The following is a 22,138-nucleotide window of genomic DNA, read 5'->3' on the forward strand; positions in this document are numbered from 1 at the left end:
ATCTATTCTTCCTTCGTTCCCACAGACGGCGCCAAATTGTGTGGGTGAAAATCTGACCACACTGCCCGTTTAGTGATCAGCTGGAGAGCACAAGCAGAATAGATGGCTAAAGTAACCTGAAACAGAAAGAAAAAGCTCTGGCGGTGGTTCTTCCACCCGGGGGTACTCCGACGATCAAGTCAGTATATCTCTCAAAGATAATCAAGTACTAAACTGAATACTCAAAGTATAAGTCACATACCTTAGACCCATGGGGGTGCCTCTCTTTTATAATATACTCAATCCAAGTCCCACTTGAAGTATGACTTCTATGGATTCTAGTTCACTGTTTTACTCTGGACTCTTTTAAGTGATATAGATAAACTCCTTGAGAGTTTTATCCTTATCTTGGTTCAATCCCCTTTGTGCCTTAGGACTCTTGCCCCATATCTCGGATTCCGATATCTTCGGAGATGACCTCGGCTTCTCCGAGATTACCTCGGCTTAACTACCAGGGCACGTGGCACCTCGGCTGACACGTCGGCGTCACCATGCCACGTGTTGGTATACAGAAAATATATCCCCACAGTGACATATGTCATTCTTTTAAAGACAAAACAATAAATTTGCTCAACTTGATGAGTTAATCTCAATAATTTTTTATTTTTTTTGAAATAAAACCTTCAAAAAAGAAAAGAAAAAAAAGAACTAAAGATAAACATCAATAGTGAATAGGGCAGCCATCCACTTGAAGAGGATGGACCAACCAAATAGGGGGGATAAGGATAGGACCCGTCCACTGAATTGTCTCCCCACAGCAGCATATCTTAGCAACTGTGTGAGCCACATTATTCAAAGCCTGACGGACAAAGCGAGAAAGGACTTTTGAGAAACCATGGCAAAGGTTCAGGATATCTTGCACCACGGTATTAAAAATCTCATGATTTGCCATTATTGTATTTATGTTGTAATTTTATATAATGCCTTGCAATTGTTTGTTCAAATGCTTCAGTGAGATTTTATATTATTTTGCTTTTTCTTTAAAAAAAAAAAAACCCTTTTTCTGTTTGTAAGCATGAATAAGATGACAAAATAATACTAATCTCTTTTCACATCATTACTTGAAGAAAAATTCTAAAGTCCTATTTATGTATGTTTTTTTTTTTAATATTAGTAATCATGGTATTTCTAAAAGTCCCGATTATGTTATGGAAAATTGATTATATTTGTGACAACCCTCACTACTGTTTATTGATAACACCACTGATTACTGCTAAACTGAGACTGATCATGATAAGTGATTGAATTGATTGAAATTCTGAGCTAATTGATTGAGTGTGTTAGTTTAAATGCATGTCTATCTGTTTGACTGTTAAATGATCTGTTCATATGTTATGTTTTAAACTGCAAATTGAAGGCCTTATCGGCGGCCGAATCTGAAAATGATTAGTGTTATGTATTGAATAGAATTTATGTAATTTTATGGTATATTTAATTGAAATGTGATTTGGTATGACTAAATTGGATTAAATAGTGTTAAATCACATAAGGTAGACTTATTTACCCTTTTGCCACTTAGTGGCCTATCTCTACAACACTTTGAGACTTGATTTTATATCATTTCATCAGCCCAATTCTTGAGCACAACCGACTAAAGTGAGAGAGATAGGAGAAATTGAGTTCATCTAGGCATTTAGCTTGGAGACTTGAAGATATTGAAGGTTAATTGCATAATTAAGCCTCTAGACTTGATATTGAGGAACCTAGGTAAGGATTTCATCCTTTTAATTGTGAAATCAAGTTAGTTCTTGCTTGGTTCATGGAAGTTTAGAGATTGAAGTCAAGTTATGGTTTAGATTGTTGAATTGAAGCTTAAATAATGCATGCATGTGCATATCATGAAGTTTGAGGTTGTTTTCATAGAAATTCTTGCATGCATGTTCATATTGTTGAATTTTGAAGTTGTTTCATGAGGATTTCTTCATGCATGTCCACATTTTTGTTATAGTCCATGATCTCACCATGTTTTGAAGTTAAATCTTGCATTTTATCTTGTTTTAGAACATTGGAGTTTCAAGGAACCCATGCATGTGTTGAATTTGCATTGTTCTTCATGTTCTTGAGGTTTATTTGAAAATTATGTTTAATTGAACTACCTTTGGGCTTTGATTTCTCAAATTGACCTTTGAAACATGTCATATTATGAGTTTGCAAGTGTTTTCCAGAAAATTATCCCAAGAGGATTGAATTTGATGCTTTAAAGTTGAGTTTTGATCAAATCTGGAAATTCCAGATTTTGGACCCACGCTCGAGCGAGGAACTCCACGCTCGAGCGTAAACTCTGAATACATGCAGTCTGCTCAAGCGTAGAAAGTGAAGCTCGAGCGTGAAATGCGTGTATCCAGTACTTTGCATGTGTTTACAGTCCGCTCGAGCGAGAGAGTTCACGTTCGAGCGAGGACTTGTGTCTCACGCTCGAGCGTGGATCGAGCGCCCGTCGAGCGTGATTTTTGTGCATCCAGTATTTTTACTGTAGCTTACAGTCCGCTCGAGCGATGGAAGTCACGCTCGAGCGGAGCTCCTTTGTTTGTATGTCCGCTCAAGCGTAGAAAGCCACGCTCGAGCGAGACCCCTGTTTCTTGAAAAGTGTTTTAAAGTACATCTTTGCATCCTCATTTCACCCTAGGCATTCCTAGGCCTAGTTTAAGGCATCTTAATGAGGATATTGATGTAGAACCACACCGAGACAAATTAGGGATTAAGTTATTGTTTTCCCAACTATATAGCTTAGTGTGTATTCGTCCTGTAACTGTGTAGGGTTGGCATCCGAGGACGCTCTAGCTGCTTAGCCCAGTGCTCTGTGAGTAACAATGTTGTAAAAATATGTTCAATTATGAATATTTTCTAAATGATCAACTGTACTGCTTTCTGAAATGATATATCTTATTGAATGAATGCTTGTCCTATTTGCGAACTGTATTCGTGGCATCCATAACAATTTACTGTTACTGTACTGTACTGCTACTGTCACAGAGATCTCTGTCGGTTCCCATGTTGGAACCATTACTTTTTACTATTATGATGGCCATCAACTGACTGTTCGGTCTGTTAAGACCTACTATACCGTTTGCTATGGGATGTACCACTTATGACTGCTATGATCGAATAATTGATATACTGTTTAAATGACTGTTTTAAATATTGAAAGGACATTCATTCTTAACCTCTTTACACAATTGTTATTCACTGGGCTTTAGCTTACTGTTTATATATATATATATATATGTAGGTGTCTAGGCACCAGATCGGAGCTAGGGGCGTGGGGTTTAAACTCCTTTTTTGTCAAGCCAACCAACGTGCCTCACTGCGAGGTTCCAAGTGCTGCCAAGCTAAGGCTGCTTTGGGGCGTTTTAGATTTCCCCCTTTCTATCTCTGTATTGTATAGACTGTATAGACTGTTACTGTACTGTTATGGCAGGGATTTGGTCCCTAACCCGAATGTTTGTATTTGTATGTACATACTATTTTGGTTCTGAATGTAAATATGCGTGAAAAGTCTTTTTTGCATACAGACTGTCACAGCTCATTGGACATCTTTTAATTACTATTTTGGCTTCCGCCAGCCCCTGTACTATGTATTACTGTTTTACTGTTAAGCAGGCCTTCGGTAATCTCGAATTACTGGCCGGTTACGGTGCTAAACCCATAGGGGCGGGTTTGGGTCGTGACAATATTATACCCTATCACTTCTTTGTTTTTTTAATACCTAAAATGGTAGTCTCAAAATAGTTGATTTATAATCTAATTATATTGATTCCAAAGTTAGTGATTCCAAATTGAGATCATCTCAAAACAATTGATTACTGTCTGTTTTCATTTGTTTCCGTGTGAGGAATACTACTTGTTAGAATTGTAGACTATCCTGCAAGTCAATTATGTTTATTATAATTTTGTTGCTTGATTCCAATATTGATCTGTTCCAATTCTTTTTGTGGCTATTATCCTCTTCTTTACATTGATTACCAAGCATTGCCTAATGTTGCATCTACGTTGGTGGAAAGAATGTTGATTAGTGTATGTTTTCATGGCACGTAGATTTATAGGTCCACATAACATTGAAGACTATATACTACATGCCATGAATCTTTGGATAAGACCACAGATACCTTGCTAAATCTGTAATGTGGAATCATATACACACAATAAGAATCTGAACTCATTTTCTCAGGTGTAGACATTATATTAAGAGTCAACAAAATAAAACACAGAAAAAATGTCAAATTACATAACATACCATGTTCAAAAGGGCTACAAAAATAGGAACACAAACATATCTATCCTATTTTACTGTCATCCCTCCAGGTAGTTCCAACAGCAAATGCTAAAACCTGAAACAATAAATTTCAGGGGAGTCCCCTTTCTGATAATAAGTAAAAAGAAAAATACTTCTAATAGTAAACACAACTACTTTTAGAGGGAACCATTTTGAACCATATGGTCAAAAGTGGAATCAAAAGTGATTCTAAATAAGAACTATGGTAAAGGCTGTGGGTGGAACAGGGGAGGGTTTGGTAAAGTTTTTGAACTCGGCGCATTAAGGTAATCACTAGGGAAAAAAAAAGTCATTTAATTATTAAACTTTTTATATATATATATATAGGAAAAAAAAAAAAACTTTTGGTCGTTAACTTGAAATCAAAATGTAAGTACAGCACAAAAAAAGTTTCAAAAAATATAATATTTGGACATAATCATAAATAGTTGAACTAAACTTTTTTTTTTTTTTAATAAATATTGTGCCCCTTTCAAACTACACCACAATGATTCATACATAACACCAGTTTTGTACAATGCTTTCTCCACATTCCCAAATCTCCACTACTATTTGAATTGCTATTAAAATAATGATATTGCATTGACTTTGTAATACTTAAATTCTTTCACATGTTTTCCCTTGACATGAGTTGCCTTATAGTTATGCACCAACATATTGAATATGTTATGTTCTACATTGTTGTTGGCGAGAGGGAGTTTTTATGAGCATTAGGACTGAGCTAGGCCCAGGCGTAGTAATAGGCCGTTCTATGGGCCGTGGTAAAAAGGGCTTAATGAAGTGGGCCTTAGTGTTAGCTCGGTCCAAGTGGTTACAGTCACCACGGTCGGAATGGTGGTAATTAGCTCGGTCATAGTATTCGGAGCTGAGATATTTGGGCTTCTTGTGGTGGACCTTGCTCTTGTTAGCTCGGTCAAAGCTTGCTGAAGTTAGCTCGGTCTCAATAGCCAAAACCGAGGTACAAGTGAACAATAGCCGAGCTATGTGGCACATGTGAAGGCATTGGATTGAGTATAACAAAGGGCTAGTGTTAGCTCGGTCATGCTGTTATCCAGCTAGGGTAAAACCATCTCACTTGGTTTAAGCAGTGAGGGGGGTGGTGAAGGATAAGCATTATCTTTTAGGAGTGTGATTCCTAGGAGGACTCTACATGGAAGAATAAGAGTCATACTAGGATTGTGCCAGGCAAAAGCTATAAAAGCTCACAAAAGAACCTATGTACAGGTAACACACATCTTTGATTCCCGAATACACAGAGCTTTTGTCTATTTTTCTATTTTGTTGACTTAGGCATCGGAGAGGTATCCGGCACACACCCGCCGGCTAGCTCACGTTTGTGTTTTTAGGGAGTAAAGCGACAACGTTTGGAGGAGCGCAGACTTGATCAACAGGATTATACGAGAACATTATTTTGTGCTCGTACAATTGGCGCCGTCTGTGGGAATCTCAGAAAGAACAAAACCTCTTGATCGAGTTTTCCTCTCTAATTGGAAGCAATGGCGCACAATGAAGACTTGCCGCAATCAGCTATTGATGGGCAAACCCCGGAGGCGGGTGGGAGGCGCGAATGTTTGCCTTCTATCCTTCCCATGGCAGATTTAGAACCCTAGCGACAGAACCCCAGGAGGGATGCAAGGGGGAGGTGGGCTAGCAGCCCTTGTCTCTCTTAAAGTCCTAAAAGGCAGAGGCGAAGGATGGACCCACAAGTTTTGGAGGATCGCGTGAAGGATCAGGATGAGTTAATAAGGAGGATGACGGCAGACATGGAGTCAATGAAGCACCAGATAAAAGGAAAAGGGGTGGCGACAGGAGAGGGACGCAAAGGCAATATGCCCCCTCGCCACTCAGAGGATCGTAAAAGGCGTACCACACCATCGCAAGCAGAAAGTAGGAGCCTTAGAACAGGCGACACTGAATCAAGGACTTCCAGGACGCGTTACGTTAGGTCTGAGAGAACGAGAACTAAGAGGTCATATACTAAGGGAAGCACCTATCGGCCCTCGCACACGCACTAGACATCATCTAGGCACACAGAGTTGCCTAGATCATCTGACTTGCGAACTGTGCTTGAAGAAAGGGCACGATGGAAGGAGGATACCAGGGTTCACAACCCGCGTAGAGTTTCAGCCTTTTAGCGGTTGGCCCTTCAGACGCATGGGAGTGTCGAGGTAGGAATGCCAATGCCGCGCCTTGCTTACAAACCTGCAGACAAAGTATTAGCAAGGTTACAGAGCTCGCCGTTCGTTCCAGAAATTGAGAACGCACCATTACCCTCAGGCTTCCACTAGCCCAAATTCACCACTTATGAGGGGAAGTCTGACCCCTACATGCACCTGAGCCACTTCTGCCAGGTTATGGCAGTATACCGGCGAAACGAGGCTTTAATGTGCATCTTATTTCCATCCAGCCTTGGCGACCTAGGTTTAACCTTGTTCGAAAGGCTACCAGAGGGTAGCATTGCCTCATGGGCATAGTTGGCAGAAACGTTCGTGACTAGATTCAGAACGAACACCAAGATGCCGGTGGAGATCGATCAGCTACTCTCCATTGACATGGGCGACAAGGAGACGTTGAGATCCTACAACGGTCGCTACTGGGAGACCTTCAACCAGATTGGGGATTGCCCTACAAACCTCGCTATTGCACAATACAAACGGGGCCTGCCAGTCGGTAACAAATTGAGGGACTCAATTACTATGACACCACCCCTCACAATGGAGGCCTTAATGGAGAGAGTGCACCAACATATTTGCGTGGAGGAAGATAGCGCCCGTGCTAAAGCGAAATCTGGCACAACAACAATGCCAGATAAAAAGACTACAGCAAAAGTCAACACGGTAGAACAACCAAGCAGGAATGGGCGAGGCAGGCGGGCCAACAGAGAGGACCCAGACAAAAGGAGGTTAAAAGTTCGCACTGCCATTACCACAGTGTTCAAAAAACCAATCTACCGGATTCTCAGTGAGATACACGATGAACCTTTCGTCCGATGGCCAGCTAAGTTGGGAGAAGCACAAAAAGACTATGACGAGAGGTCCCGGTGCACCTTCCATGATGAAAAGGGACACCGCACTGAAAATTACACGCCGTTGAGGCAGCATTTGGAGGAGTTAGTGGTAGCTGGGCACCTAGACTAGTACATAGAAGGAGGGACACAACCAGTCCCCCAGAACCACAACAACCCAAATGGGATACTGGTCGACGCACCACCTCAAGGCGTAATTAACGTAATACACGGGATATTTGAACCTGAGCGGGTATGTGAGCTTAGGGGGATGATCAAAAAGGCCGAGCACTTAAGGAAGGTATTAAGTGCATAACCTACTATCAAAAAGGGGAGAACAGAGGCCACAAATGTCATATCTTTTTCGGACAAAGATTTAGCGAGGATATACTTCCCTCACAATGATGCATTGGTTGTCACTCTACGTGTCAAGAATTTCGACATCAAGCGGATTTTAATTGACCAAGGAAGCTCATGTGAGATAATCTATTACGAAACCTTCAAACAACGGAAACTGGAGGACAAAGACCTGGCACCTGCAACATCTCCCCTAATTGGATTCAACTCAATGCCAGAGTGGCCAGTGGGAAAGATAATCCTCCTAGTCAAGGTAGGAACCATGACGAAACAGGTGGAATTCTGGGTATTGAAAGTCCCTTCCACTTACAACATAATCTTGGGAAGGACATGGTTGCACGCCATGCGATCGGTAGCGTCAACTTACCATCAAGTATTGCGGTTCCCCAACAAAGCCAGAGTAATTGAAGAGGTCTTTGGAAACCAAATTATGTCCAAACAGTGCTTCGTCACAGTAAATGGCAGCCGCGCTGCAAAAGGATATGTATAGATGGTGGAAGAGCCAGAGGGCAATGAACTATTTGCGGATGTTGGCAAGGCAGCTGAACAGAAGGCAGTAGAAGACTTGGTACAGGTAAGGATAGATGAAAAAGACCCAGAAAAGTTCTTTTTGCTCGGCTCTTCTTTGTCCAGTACTGAGAGAATAGAGGTCATGGAATTCTTAACCTTTAACATCGAAGTGTTTGCCTGGACGCCGTTTGACATGCCTGGCATTGACCCAAACTTCATCTGTCACCAACTGAACGTCCACCCAACTGCCAGACCAATTATACAGCGCACTCACAGATCAACACTTCACAATGCCGAGATAGTGGCGGAAAAAGTAGGAAACTTGCTGGAGGCAGGAGCTATCAGAGAAGTGCACTATCCCAGGTGGATTTCCAATACCGTAGTAGTACCAAAGAAGAACGGAAAATGGCGTGTGTACGTGGACTACAAAACAGTCAACAAGGCATGCCCAAAGGACAGTTTTCCCTTACCACGGATAAACCAACTGGTAGACCTGATGGCAGGACACAATCGACTCAGCTTCCTTGATACGTACAGAGGTTACCATCAGATCGCTATGTATGAACCAGATCAGGAGGTCACATTGTTTACAACGCCTAGAGGATTGTATTGTTACAAGGTCATGCCCTTTGGCCTAAAAAACGCAGGGGCAACATTCCAACGAATGGTCACCAAGATGTTTAAACCATTGTTAAGCAGAACAATGGAGGCCTACATAGATGACGTGGTGGTCAAAAGTAAGGATGAGAAGGACCATCTCAGAGACCTAGGTGAAATGTTCCGGATTCTGAAGAAAAATAAGTTGCGCCTAAATGCATCCAAGTGTGCATTCGGCGTAGGATCGGGCAAATTCCTAGGCTTTTTGGTGACCAACCGAGGTATAGAAGCAGACCCTTCTTAGATCAAAGCAATCTAGGATCTTGAGAGGCCCAACACATTCAAAGAGGTGCAGCATCTCACTGGCCTAGCAGCCGCACTCAATTGGTTCATAAGTCGTTCTTCAGACAGATGTCGACCATTCTTCCAAGCACTAAAGGCCAAGTTTGAGTGGGATGAAGAATGCGACCGCGCCCTAGAAAGCTTGAAAGACTACATGTCTTCTCCACCGTTGCTGGTAACCCCAGTACCTGGAGAATAGCTCTTTCTGTACCTAGCAGTTTCACAGCACGCAGTCAGCGCAGTGTTGGTCAGAGCGGAAGGAATCCAACACATGCCCATCTTTTATGTTAGCAAAACCTTACTGGGAGCAGAAACTAGGTACTTACCATTGGAAAAACTAGCCTTAACCTTGATGATGGCCTCAAGGAAGCTATCGCACTACTTCCACGCCCACACCATAATCGTCTTAACAGCTTTTCCATTGAGAGCTTTGTCTGAGAGGGTGTACTTTTCTGGGCGAATCTTGAAGTGGGCGGTGGAATTGGGACAATTAGATATCAAGTTTCAACCTAGAACCACAATAAAACCCCAAGCTTTGGCAGACTTTGTGGCGGAGTTCACACCAGGAAGTCATCACATCTGCCCAATCGACTTGACTGGTACAACAGACGAGGGGATGGAAAGTGCCGTAGGAATTACGCAGCCCCCAAAATAAAATGCCCAGCCACGTCCCAAGACATATCGGATTGAAGAAAGGGAGAAAGAGGCAGACCGCACTATACCTGGCAAAGACTCATCAACAAGTAGAAACTTGGTACAAACAGATAGTCAGGGGTAAACAGTAGGTGTGGACTTGGAAGAAGACATCAGCAACACTCATGACCCCAAGACATCATCCGATCCCTCCACTTGCTGGAAACTTTTCGTTGGAGAAATGTGGAAACTCTTCGTGGATGGAGCATCCAATAGGCATGGTACAGGACTTGGCATAGTCCTCATCTCACCAGGTGGCTTAATAGTGGAACAAGCGGTCAACCTTGGCTTCCCAGCATCAAACAATGAGGCGGAGTATGAAGCGCTTTTAGCAGGCCTCAAATCAGCACTTTTTATGCAGGCCACCGAGCTAATGGTTTACAGTGACTCCCAGCTAGTAGTAAACCAGATTTCAGGCGACTATGAGGCGAAAGATAAGAGAATGGCTACCAAGAGTTAGTAAGAAGGGAGATCATGAAATTTGAAGTAATGAGGATAGAGCAGATCGGCCGAGAAGAAAATAGTAGAGCAGACGAAATAGCAGGCTTTGCTTCAATGGTAGATACATCCATCCCACATCCATTACTGATTGACTTCTTACCAAGACCAAGCATTGAAGAACTTGAAGTAGCTGAGGTATGTTACGCCGAACTAGGCCCTTCATGGATGGATCCCATTATAGTATTCTTAAAAGACGGCTTCTTACCCGAAGAGAAGAAAGAGGCCAACAGAATAAGAGCAAAGTCACAGCGATTTTGGCTCTCCCCATCAATGGCCTTGTACAAAAAATCCTTCACAGGACCTTACTTGAAATGTGTCCATCCTAGCAAGGTCAAGGCATTCTTGTTCGAGATATACGAAGGCGTATGCGGAAGCCACCAAGGGGGAAGATCTTTGGCCTATAGAGCAATTTCACAAGGATATTGGTGGCCTTACATGCAAGCAGATTCAGAGAAGTATGTGAAAAAGTGTGAGAAATGTCAGAAGTTCGCACACCAAATACATCAACCAGCTAGAGAGCTTCTACCTTTAACTAGCCCATGACCATTTGCAATGTGGGGCTTGGACATAGTAGGACCACTTCCAACGGCACTCGGCAATAGAAAGTTCTTTCTTGCAGCGACAGATTACTTCACAAAGTGGGTGGAAGTAGAAGCACTCGCCTTAATAAAAGAGAAAAATGTAAAAAAGTTCGTCTGGCAGAATATCATCACTCGGTTTGGCATTCCCAAGGCTCTAATATCTGACAACGGCACTTAGTTCGATGGCAAAATTTTTAGAGGCTTTTGAGAGGAGTACAAAATAGAATTTTATAATTTTACACTGGCATACCCCTAAGAAAATGACCAGATGGAAGCATCAAACAAAGTTGTCTTAGATGGATTGAAGAAAAGGCTGGGGAAAGCAAAATGCAAGTGGGCTGAGGAGCTTCCTTATGTTTTATGGGCTTACCGTACCACACCTCGGCGGTCAACTGGAGAAACACCTTTTTCCTTAGCCTATGGCATGGAAGCAGTAATCCCACTGGAAGTTGGTCTCCCCACTATTAGAAGTGAGAATTTTGACCCAGACTTAAATGAAGAAGCCATAACCTTGGAACTTGACCTAGCAGAAGAGAGAAGAGAAAGAGCACTAGTTCACATCGCCTCATACCAGCAAGAGTTATTCAGAAAATATAACAAAACGGTACATCCAAGGCAATTCAAGATTGGAGATTGGGTACTGCGCAAAGTAATAGGAAATACTCTGGTACCCGGAGATGGCAAGTTAGGGCCTGATTGGGAAGGACCATACAAAGTGGTTGGCTTAGCAGGAAAAAGGGGCATATCACTTTGAAGACGGAGATAACAAGGCTATTCCCAGGCCATGGAACACTGCCAATCTCAAACTATTTTATTTTTAGCTTTTTCTTTAAAGTACTTGTAATTTTTTCTTTTCCAAATAAAACAAGTAGTTTCCTTTTCAGCACAATTCTTTTTTTCTGTACTGAGTTGTTGTAGTAAGCTAGGGGTAGTGAAAGCAGAGTTGGCCGGAATAACCAACACTTCGCTTTAGGTTGGCAGGAATAACCAACTTTGATCCCTCTTCAGCCGAGATCAGGATCTAGGCTGAAAAAGTTTGGCAGGAATAACCAAACACTTGGCTCAAGGTTGGCAGGAATAACCAACTTTGAGCCCTCTTCAGCTGAGATCAGGATCTAGGCTGAAGAAGTTTGGCAGGAATAACCAAACACTTGGCTCTAGGTTGGCAGGAATAACCAACTTTGAGCTCTCTTCAGCCGAGATCAGGATCTAGGCTGAAGAAGTTTGGCAGGAATAACCAAGCACTTGGCTCTAGGTTGGCAGGAATAACCAACTTTGAGCTTTTTTCAGCCAAGATCAGGATCTAGGCTGAAGAAGGTTGGCAGGAATAACTAACATTTATTGCTCTTCAGCCGAGATAAGGATCTAGGCTGAAGAGGTTGGCAGGAAAAACCAACATTTATTGCTCTTCAGCCGAGATAAGGATCTAGGCTGAAGAAAATTAGCAGGAATAATCGACATTTATTGCTCTTCAGCCGAGATAAGGATCTAGGTTGAAGAGGTTGGCAGGAAAAACTAACATTTATTGCTCTTCAACCGAGATAAGGATCTAGGCTGAAGAGGTTGGTAGGAAAAACTAACATTTATTGCTCTTCAGCCAAGATAAGGATCTAGGCTGAAGAAAGTTGGCAGGAATAACCAACATTTATTGCTCTTCAGCCGAGATAAGGATCTAGGCTGAGGAGGTTGGCAGGAAAAACCAACATTTATCTTTCTTCAGCCGAGATAAGGATCTAGGTTGAAGAGAGTTGGCAGGAATAACCAACATTTATTGCTCTTTAGCCGATATAAGGATCTAGGCTGAAGAGGTTGGCAGGAAAAACCAACATTTATCTCTATTCAGCCAAGATAAGGATCTAGGCTGAAGAGAATTGGCAGGAATGACCAAACAGTTTATACGGTTCCAAGACCGAAATAAGTATCTCGGCTAGAAACAGAGAATGTTAAACTTTATGCAAATCATAGTTGGAAAATAAATGCAGGTATAGAATGAACCAAGTAAAAAGAAAGGAGATTTCATTCAAGTTTCAAAACATAGATACAAGAAGTGGAACTTTACCCCGGTTACAAATTGTTTCCAAAAGTAAAAAGAAGAAATTACATGATCAAGCAAAAAGATTATCCAGGTCTGCGTCCCGGCCAACTCGAGTTTCATCACTCCATAGCACAGTTCCAGCAGGAAGGTTAGTCACATCTTCAACCGTACTGGTTACCGGGAGCTCCACTCGAGCTGACTGAACGGCTTGGAGACCAGGATCATTGGAGACAACCGGGGTATTGTTGGGCTCTGGGGATGCCTCTTCTTCCTCCCCTTCTTGAAGAAACTTTTGCTGAATAGCATTGGCATACTCTGCTATGTAGCTTGGAATAAAGTGGGGAGGAGGGCTCTAAAAAACCTTGGTCTCTTCTCCATAACCGAGCTTCGCCATGACTGCTTTTTACCAGCATTTGAAAAATATATCCTTGGCAGCTTCGCACTGCAGGATGTAGGTGGCTTCACCTTCCTTGTAACCACGGTCTTCAACGTCATCCGCGTTTTTCTTCAGCTCGGCAATCTCTGCGTCTTTCTTTTTCTCAAGCTCGACTAGCTCGCGCAGATACTTGTCTTTCCACTCGGCCAAAGCCTTCTGCTTATCAGCTTCAGCCGAGTTAACCAGCCCGGTAAGTCGGGTGACTTCAGATTCAAGATCGACCATTTTCTGCTTGGTGTCATTTAGCTCGGCCGTCTTCTGTTTGCCTCCGCCATGGCTATCCTAGTTGTCTTACGCAATTCCAACATGCGCTTGTGAGCAACGTGGTTCTTCTGCATGGCCTGCAAAAAAGAGAGAGCAATTATGAATAAAAATCGAGCAAACAGATGATGTAAAATGAAAGAAGATTAGAAGGAGCACTTACAAGCACCATTGACTTCGTCACTGACCGGATGACCTTTAGCTCGGTCAAATGGTCATGGTGTTCCATTTCAAAGGGAAAACACACGCTCTTAGCCAGGTTGAAAGCGAGCGTATGGTCTTTGTCTGCCACCACTGAGTCTGTGCTTCTTATGGCTCGGTTCTTGTATGTTAGTTTTAGGGCCTACTCAAAAGAGCTAGCCCGGTCTGAACGCTTGGGTTCTGGGCTCGGTGGCATGGTTTGGGGAAGTAGGGTGTCTTCTTCATCGACAAGGCGTGGCTCGGTTAAAGAGGTGCGAGCACGCTTATTAGGCCGAGATGATGAGGGCCGGGCTGTTGGAAGAGCTACCACGGCCTTATGTGTTTGGCCATCTTGGAGTATCTCAGTCTGGTCCCCGACGGCTGGAGCCGTTGTTTCGGTGATAAGTGCTCTGACAACTCTCTTCTTAGCCATTTCTTACTCTTCTGTTAGTGGGATCAAATTAATTTGAGGTAGTGTTGGATCTGGTTTTGGTGAGGGTTCCAGGAGGAAATCTGTCACCCTGGTCTTCCTCCTACTGCTGTATCTGTATGTCGGTTCGAAGTTGAGTAGCTCGGCCTAACCTCGATCGTGGTACCAGAGTGCGGCGCGGAGTGCGTCAAGATTGGGGTATTGATACTGCGACTTTAGTTGGTTCAAGTCTGCATAAAGAAAAAAGAAACAGTTAGCATGGTGTAGAAGTTGTAAGCAATAAAAGCAAAAATTAGACAAGTTAAACCGAGGTATTCATACCGGCTACTCCTTTATTCCAGTTAATTCGCTCGCCCGGTATCTGGGCTTCCTGGTCTTCGAAGTTGCCCAAGACCTAGAAAAAGTTATCATCATTTACATCTTTGTCTGGTGTATTTTTTATTATTTTCTCTCGGCGTCTTCTTATTCTTAAATAGTATACCCAACCATATTCATTCTGACCAAGTGAGTATTGATGAAAAAGCTCGGCTAAATCGAGGTTGAGGCCAAGTCGGCGATTTAGCTCGGTGATGCCATTTATTATTCTGTATGAATTGGTGCTAAGTTGGGTTGGGCATATTCTAGTTTGCCTAAGGAATTCGCATAACAGTAGTTGAACTGGGAATCGGAGGTCGGCTTCAACAATGGATAACACGGTAAATGGAACGAAACCTTGTTTTCCCCAAGGTGTGGTATCTTGTTCAGCTAGGGAAAGATGGACGTCATTTGGAATTTGGTAATCCTTTCGGAACTCAGCTATGGCCCTTGGTGAGTTTACTAAGAATCAATATTTTCCCATGTGGACTTAAGTTATCTATAAATTAGCTCGGAGTACTAGTTCGGTGTTGAGATGACATTGCGTATCTCGGTTAAGCGTGCAAAGGAGTGCCTGGCCAGCCTAGTCAAAGTTTGCAAAGTGGAGATAAAAAGTGTTATGCCCAGATCACTGGACCGAGCTAAAAAAGAAGAAGAATAAACACAAAAAACCCTAGTTCGACTGGAGAGGGTGCAACCCATTCTTAGTTCGGTTTTGACTAAGTCAGAGAGCTGGATTGGCCCCAAGTTATAGTTCGGTTATGGGGTGGAGTTTCGTAGTTCGGTTATTAGGTAGAGTTCCCTAGTTCGGTTGTGTTTAAGCCTAGAGTTGCCTAAATAGGTTTTTAGCTCGGTTACAACACGATTCTAGATTCAAACTTCATGTTTTCTGAATCCAGATAGTGTGTTCTTAAGCACGAGCCTATGGTTTGGGGGTCTGGTTTTTGGTACTAACTGATTCTTACCCATTTCAGCAAAACTACAGAGTGTGTTTTGTAATATATGTAAGTATATACTTCTATACTATACATGTTCATGAAATAAACGGAAAAATTGAGGATTTGAGTCACTTATAGTCTTAGAAGAGGAGAATGAAGTTCCAAATGACGAAGATACCAAACAAGAGCACAAACTTTACAGATGCTGTGTTTAGGAAAATGGAGGTTCAGAGGGCAAGAAAGAGAAGATGAATAGTGGAGTGATAAGTTCAAAAGGCTAGGGTTTTCGTATAAGGCAAAGAATAGGTGGGACTGTTCAAAAATTTCGGAGTACGAGGACGGCATTGACAGCTGTACTAAACCAATAGGGGCCAGCCACGTGTCTATGGAATAGCAAGCGATTCAGATGTACAGCATGACTGAAGAGACGTTTTTTGACCAGACAAATCGGTAGCCTGGTGACAATTTAGCTCGGTTGAAGGTCTGAAGTTTTAGCTCGGCTAGTAACAAATAATCCCAATCATGCTACACAGATGGAATTAAGGGGCAATTGAGAGGGAGTTTTTATGAGCATTAGGGCCGAGCTAGGCCCAGGCGTAGTAATAGGTCGTTTTATGGGTCGTGGTAAAAAGGGCTTAGTGAAGTGGACCTTAGTGTTAGCTCGGTCCAAGTGGTTACAGTCACCACGGTCGGAATGGTGGTAATTAGCTCGGTCATAGTATTCGGAACCGAGATATTTGGGCTTCTTGTGGTGGACCTTGCTCTTGTTAGCTCGGTCAAAGCTTGCTGCAATTAGCTCGGTCTCAACAGCCAAAATCGAGGTACAAGTGAACAATAACCGAGCTATGTGGCACATGTGAAGGCATTGGATTGAGTATGACAAAGGGTAGTGTTAGCTCGGTCATACTGTTATCCAGCCAAGATAAAACCATCTCACTTGGTTTAAGCAGTGAGGGGGGTGGTGAAGGATAAGCATTATCTTTCAGGGGTGTGATTCCTAGGAGGACTCTACATGAAAGAATAAGAGTCCTACTAGGATTGTGCCAGGCAAAAGCTATAAAAGCTCACAACAGAACCAATGTATAGGTAATACACAACTTTAATTCCCGAATACACAGAGCTTTTGTCTATTTGTCTATTTTGCTGATTTAGGCATCGGAGAGGTATCCGACACACACCCGCCGGCAAGCTCACGTTTGTGTTTTCAGGGAGTAACCCGCCAGCTAGCTCAAGTTTGTGTTTTCAGGGAGTAAAGCGACGACGTTTGGAGTAGCGCAGACTTGATCAACAGGATTATACAAGAACATTATTTCGTGCTCGTACAGTTGGTATCTTATAGTTATTGCAAAATCAAGTTTAGTTGTTTTTGTCAATCGTAACTTACAAATAGTTGTTATTGATATATGCCTTCTAGGTGTTTCTTTAAATGCTTCATTGAGATTGGTGATATTGACAGATGGGTTGAGATGGTTTATATACTCGTTGAGATGGTATTCTTTGTAGTTTCCTCACCCCTGCATATATGAATGTTTTTTCTTAATTTTCACCTTAAAAGGCTTGTGTAGTTACATTAAATTGATTAAAGCAAGGTAGAATATTATATGGTCAGAGGGCATCTTTGAATTTGATGCCATTCCACATGTCAGACCTTTAAGTCCTCTAAGAAACCCAACCAGGTGTGGCTAGCAAAGCATTTAAAAAAGAATGTTCCAAGAACTTTTTTCCACAACAATTTGTTAAATTGCTATCCGATGAACTATCTTAAAATTGCAAAGTTGTTCTATTTTTGGCCTATGGATCGACATAAATTATATTAATCAGTAAATGCATAATATATATTTTTTTTATTATTTTGTTTACGAAAGGTAATGTTTTAGATAATCACTAGTTGGGTGGGATTATAGCATGTGGTATTGGGATTCTAAAACGAGGGTATTGCTTGATATAGTGGCTATCAAAGATTCACAATCCTTTTCAATTTTGTTAGGTTAAATTCAATTAATTTGATACCTATGTATCAGGGGCAAGAAGATATGAAACAATGAAACTAGAAATCTCTAACTTTTGCATTAGCATGCTAAGTTTATTCTCCCTACTCATCTTTCAAAAAAAAATAAGTGTTTTTATCATTTCCATCAGATTAACCATTACATGCAACAAGTTGTTATGCTAAAAATTTGTAAAAGCCGTATTATGGAGAAGTATACATGAGTTGAAGGAATTAGTGCAGTAAACTTCACATCTTTTCTACAGAAGACAATGGATCACTTCTAGCTAGCATACTTACTTTTTGGTGATATAATTAAGCATTTGACAATTTATTTATTTATTTATTTTAGAGTAGAAGGACATGCAAGAGAGCTGATGGAATTGGCATTGATTTAAATTGGATTGTCCTTGAACTAAAATGCCTTGGCACCAGCGCATCAAATTGCCAAAGTTGACTTATAAGGGTTAGACAATGCTTTCACTCGGTTCAACTTGATGCTCACAATAATACTCTTTCTGTCTTTCACATATTTCTGCACAAATTCTTTTACATGTTTTCCCTTGACATGAGTTGCCTTATAGTCATGCACTAATAAAGCAAACCAAGACACAAAAATGGATGCTATAGAAGCTGAAAATTTGGAGCTAAGGTCCAAAGTTTCCCATATTGAGCATGCTCCGAATAACTTGACAAACACATCTAACCAGGTAAATTTTTAAATAGAATTTGTAAGTTATTAATGTTTTCCTACACATATATATATACATACATATATCTATGTGTGTGTGTGTTTGTAAAATTAATTAGTTCAAATTTGGTTAGGTGACAACAGCTTCTAGTCCTCTTGACATGGCAGCTCAACATCAAGTATGGTCCATGTCATCGATACAAGATGCCTCTCTTGCTCAGGTACCCACTAAGAGCTAATCATATATATCACATTACTTCCAGCTTTATTTTAGAATAGTATGCAAAACTTGTCTTACAATTAACCAATGAATGAATATTGCGGACCTAAATTTCATTGTTTAAATCTGGGCAAAATGTGCTGCATAGTAAAAATCATGACATAACGAAACTTGTGCTTTATTTTATTTATTTTTTTTTTTCTTGTGAAGCTTCAACAAGACATCTCTCAATCATTTATTACCTCATGGGCTCTTTCTGATTCTCTCAAAATATTTCTTGAAAGTAATAAGTTGATTGTCATTTTTCATAATTACATTTGATTTACATCGTTGAGGTTAGGGGATCCTGATATTGATGATGGGCATGGTTTTGATTATTGTTGATTGGTGCCTTCGGTTGTTATTGATTTTTTAAGCTATTGTTTAATATGGTCTAAAGACTTACAGTTGTTCCTTTTATATAATTTGTTGTGGTGTGGTGAACCGATTAAGTAATTAAATCATTTGGCTTGCTTATCTACTAGAGAAATGCATATCACTTTCAGTTGTGATCATCTTCACTCTGACACTTTGTACTAGTTTATTTTTTAAATATTATTTATTAATTTTAAATATATAACAGGTGGGAGATATAGTTGTTCTAAAAAGTATCATTAAACTAACAGAAACAGTTGCAATCGGAGTACTTAAAAGCACAGACGCATCTGAAGAAGTAGAAAGGGAAGACCTAGGACTTGACTATTGGGAGGTACATGTTTAAGTGGCAGTCAAACCTAATGAGAGCTTGATCCGATCATATGGACTTGTTAAAACAGTTGGACAAGCTATTGGAGTTCATGTTGCTTGGTTTGCTCCATTTGTGGTATATTTCTTTCGTAAATACTAATTTCATTAACAAATTTATATTAACTTAATATAGTTTCAATTACCTTTATATGTTTATCTTTTGGATGCAAATTTTGCAAGTTATGGATCCTAGCCAAGAATATTTATACAAGTGAGGTTGAGAATTTGGGAACTGATTTTATTTTGATAATTTTATCTCTTCGGAAGATGGATATCACTATGGCTTTTCAAAACTTATGGTTGAAATAATTTTCTTAAATTTTTTTTTTCTTTAACTTTGTTAGTGGTAGAATATTTTATAATTTTGGCAAGGGATTTTTATTGCAATATAAATAAATTTATATTTCAATAATAAATAATTGATTGTGGTTTGAATTTTTATTTTTATTTTTGATGTGATGATCCTATGATGGTAATATTTTTTTATTATTATGAAAATATTACAGGATGAATGGATGTCAAATTAATACAGAATGTGGCAATTAATATTCAATTGTTTATAAAATTGATTCAATTTTTACAGGCATTATGCTTAGTTGTAGCTTTTAAATGTATCAATAAAAAGAACATATAAATGGCATTTTGTAGTAGTGATAGTAGCTTTGTAAAGTGTCACTAAAATAAGTTCCAATGGTATTTAGTGGCATTTATGAAGTTATAAATATTAATTGTGGCATAACAAGTGTCATTAAAAATCCACGTCGTGGCATTTTTTAGATTGCAAGTCTTCTTTAATGGCACTTGAGAGTGTCACGAATAGTGTCTACCATGACATTAAAGTGTCACTGAAAATTTTTAGTCCTGATGGTGTAATAGCACTTACAAGTGTCACTGAAGTGCCCCTAACTCTTTTAATGGAGCTTGATAGTGTCACAAATAATATCTATCATGACATCAAAATGTCATTGAAAATTTTTAACCATGATAGTGTAGTGGCATTTGTAAGTATCTATCGTGGCACTAATACCTACTGTGGCACGAGTATAAATAGCACTTGTTCAAAATGCCACAAGACTAAAAAATGTCATAAAAGAATAGTTTTGTGGCACTTTCAAATGTCACTAAACTAAGAAAATGTTGTAGTGACCATCATCATACCATCACCACCACCATTACAATATAAAAATTAAAATATATAATTTGCAAATAATAAATTTCAAATTTGATCTTTATATATATCAAACGATTTATTTTTAGTTCAGCACTTAAATTTTTATCAAATAGCTTTTCAGCTTAAAAAATTCAACATTCAGTTTTCAATACTTAATTTTCAGTTTTCAGCTTATCAAACACCACCTAAATAAAATACACATAGGTGAAGAGAGATTTATAAGTAATGCCCCTAATATTAATATTATTATTATCATCGAATGTATATCATCCAATCCAACATTATTACACCTTCTTTTCTTTATTCTTTTTTATTTTTTTAATGTGAAATCTGTAATCTAATGTAACTCCTCATTTATTAGAAACAATCTAAAAAAAATATTTAAATTAAAAAGCAAACATTTGTAGATCATGCAATCCAACATTTTTACACCTAGTTTTTATTTATTTATTTATTTTTGTTTTATTTTTTAAAAGTTTGTAACTCCACTTTGTAGTGTAAAGTTTTGTGGGTTCAAAGCGTATGTATAATATCTTTTGGTGTTGCCCTCTTTTCCAACTAACAATTAATACTTATTGTTGGTGACCCAAAAACAAAAGAGAAAACATAACATTAGTGGTATTTTTTAAAAAATTATTACAAATTAATAGTAATTTTTTTAAATATTAATAATTAAAATTTTAAATTTTTGCACGAATTTATAATTTTTTTTCAATGTACCACTCATCAGTATTTCTTCCAAAATAAAAATAAAAAACTCAACTAAAAGGTGATACAGTATTTTTTGAGTTTTAGTGCTCTGACATATTTGTCTTGTATATTATGTTATCTACAAATAAATGCATATATCTATATAATAAAGCAGAAGATATAATTGCACTGATTTTTGGATTGTAAAATTGTTTCATTTATTGCTTATGAGATATGTGGTAAGGATATTTATTGGCTCCATTTGGTTTGTAGCGCTTCGGACTCCTTGTCGTAATAGAATCATATTTGACACTTCAATTATCATAATTAGGAACTTTTGTAATTGATATTTGAGTCTTCGATGAGGCATTACCTTAATGGTTGGGTGAGATTAGATCAAAAATTTCAAATTCGAAAAGTTATTTCTGAGTAGTCTTCACTTTACCTTTTTTTTATTATTATCATTTTCTCTCTCCACACTTTGAATTTTGATGTAAAGCTAGAACCATTGAAAATCTCATTTCCGGGGCTTCAATTTAAACACAAGAACGACCTAAAATAGAGTTTGGACAAGAGAGTTATACTCGATCAAAATTTGTAAATCTGAACTGTGTGCATAATTCACTCAATCGCAAGTTTCACCGCTCGAGCGGTCCATAGACCCTTCCAGCTCTGCTTTTTCAAAATTGTCTCAGATACTGCAAGCCTTGATTCACCGCTCGAGCATACTTTTGACCGCTCGAGCGGTCTGTTCAAGAAAATATAGCTACTGAGAGATTTCATTCACCGCTCGAGCATAACTTTGACTACTCAAGCTGTTTGTTCGAGAGCAGGCCTTTAAAAAGTCACTTTTGGCCCATTTTTTCTCACTTTTCAAATCCTGATCTCTCTATCTCTGTCTCTTTCTGTGCGTTATTTTTGAGCTTCCAAACTCTTTAACCCTTGATTTCATCTATTTCTAAACATTTTTGGCCCCTAATTCCTTATACCAAAACATAGAGCACGGTAAGGGTTTTCTCTCGATCTGAGCAAATTATTTTTTCGTCGCCAGTGGATTTTCGA

General features: G+C 39.7%; 1 protein-coding gene across 4 annotated transcripts; it reads left to right on the plus strand.

The window, feature by feature from the left end:
* Positions 1-696: 696 nt before the first annotated feature.
* LOC114256373 (uncharacterized) lies at positions 697-19,634 on the plus strand. Of its 4 annotated transcripts, XM_082898886.1 has the most exons (5): positions 697-905; positions 17,871-17,984; positions 18,103-18,228; positions 18,344-18,430; positions 19,052-19,634. In XM_082898886.1, the coding sequence occupies exons 3-5, from the start codon at positions 18,136-18,138 to the stop codon at positions 19,187-19,189; spliced, it is 318 nt and encodes a 105-aa protein (XP_082755012.1). In that variant the 5' UTR covers positions 697-905; positions 17,871-17,984; positions 18,103-18,135; the 3' UTR covers positions 19,190-19,634. The 4 variants fall into 4 exon arrangements, with proteins under 4 accessions (XP_082755012.1, XP_082755013.1, XP_082755011.1 ...); XM_082898887.1 differs by lacking the exon at positions 17,871-17,984 and having other exon boundaries at positions 698-905; XM_082898885.1 differs by having other exon boundaries at positions 701-905; positions 17,871-18,228.
* The last annotated feature ends 2,504 nt before the right edge of the window (positions 19,635-22,138 follow it).

The sequence above is a fragment of the Camellia sinensis genome, chromosome 12 (genome assembly GCF_055761805.1).
Source record: "Camellia sinensis isolate YWXY chromosome 12, ASM5576180v1, whole genome shotgun sequence".
NCBI classification, from domain to species: Eukaryota; Viridiplantae; Streptophyta; class Magnoliopsida; order Ericales; family Theaceae; genus Camellia; species Camellia sinensis.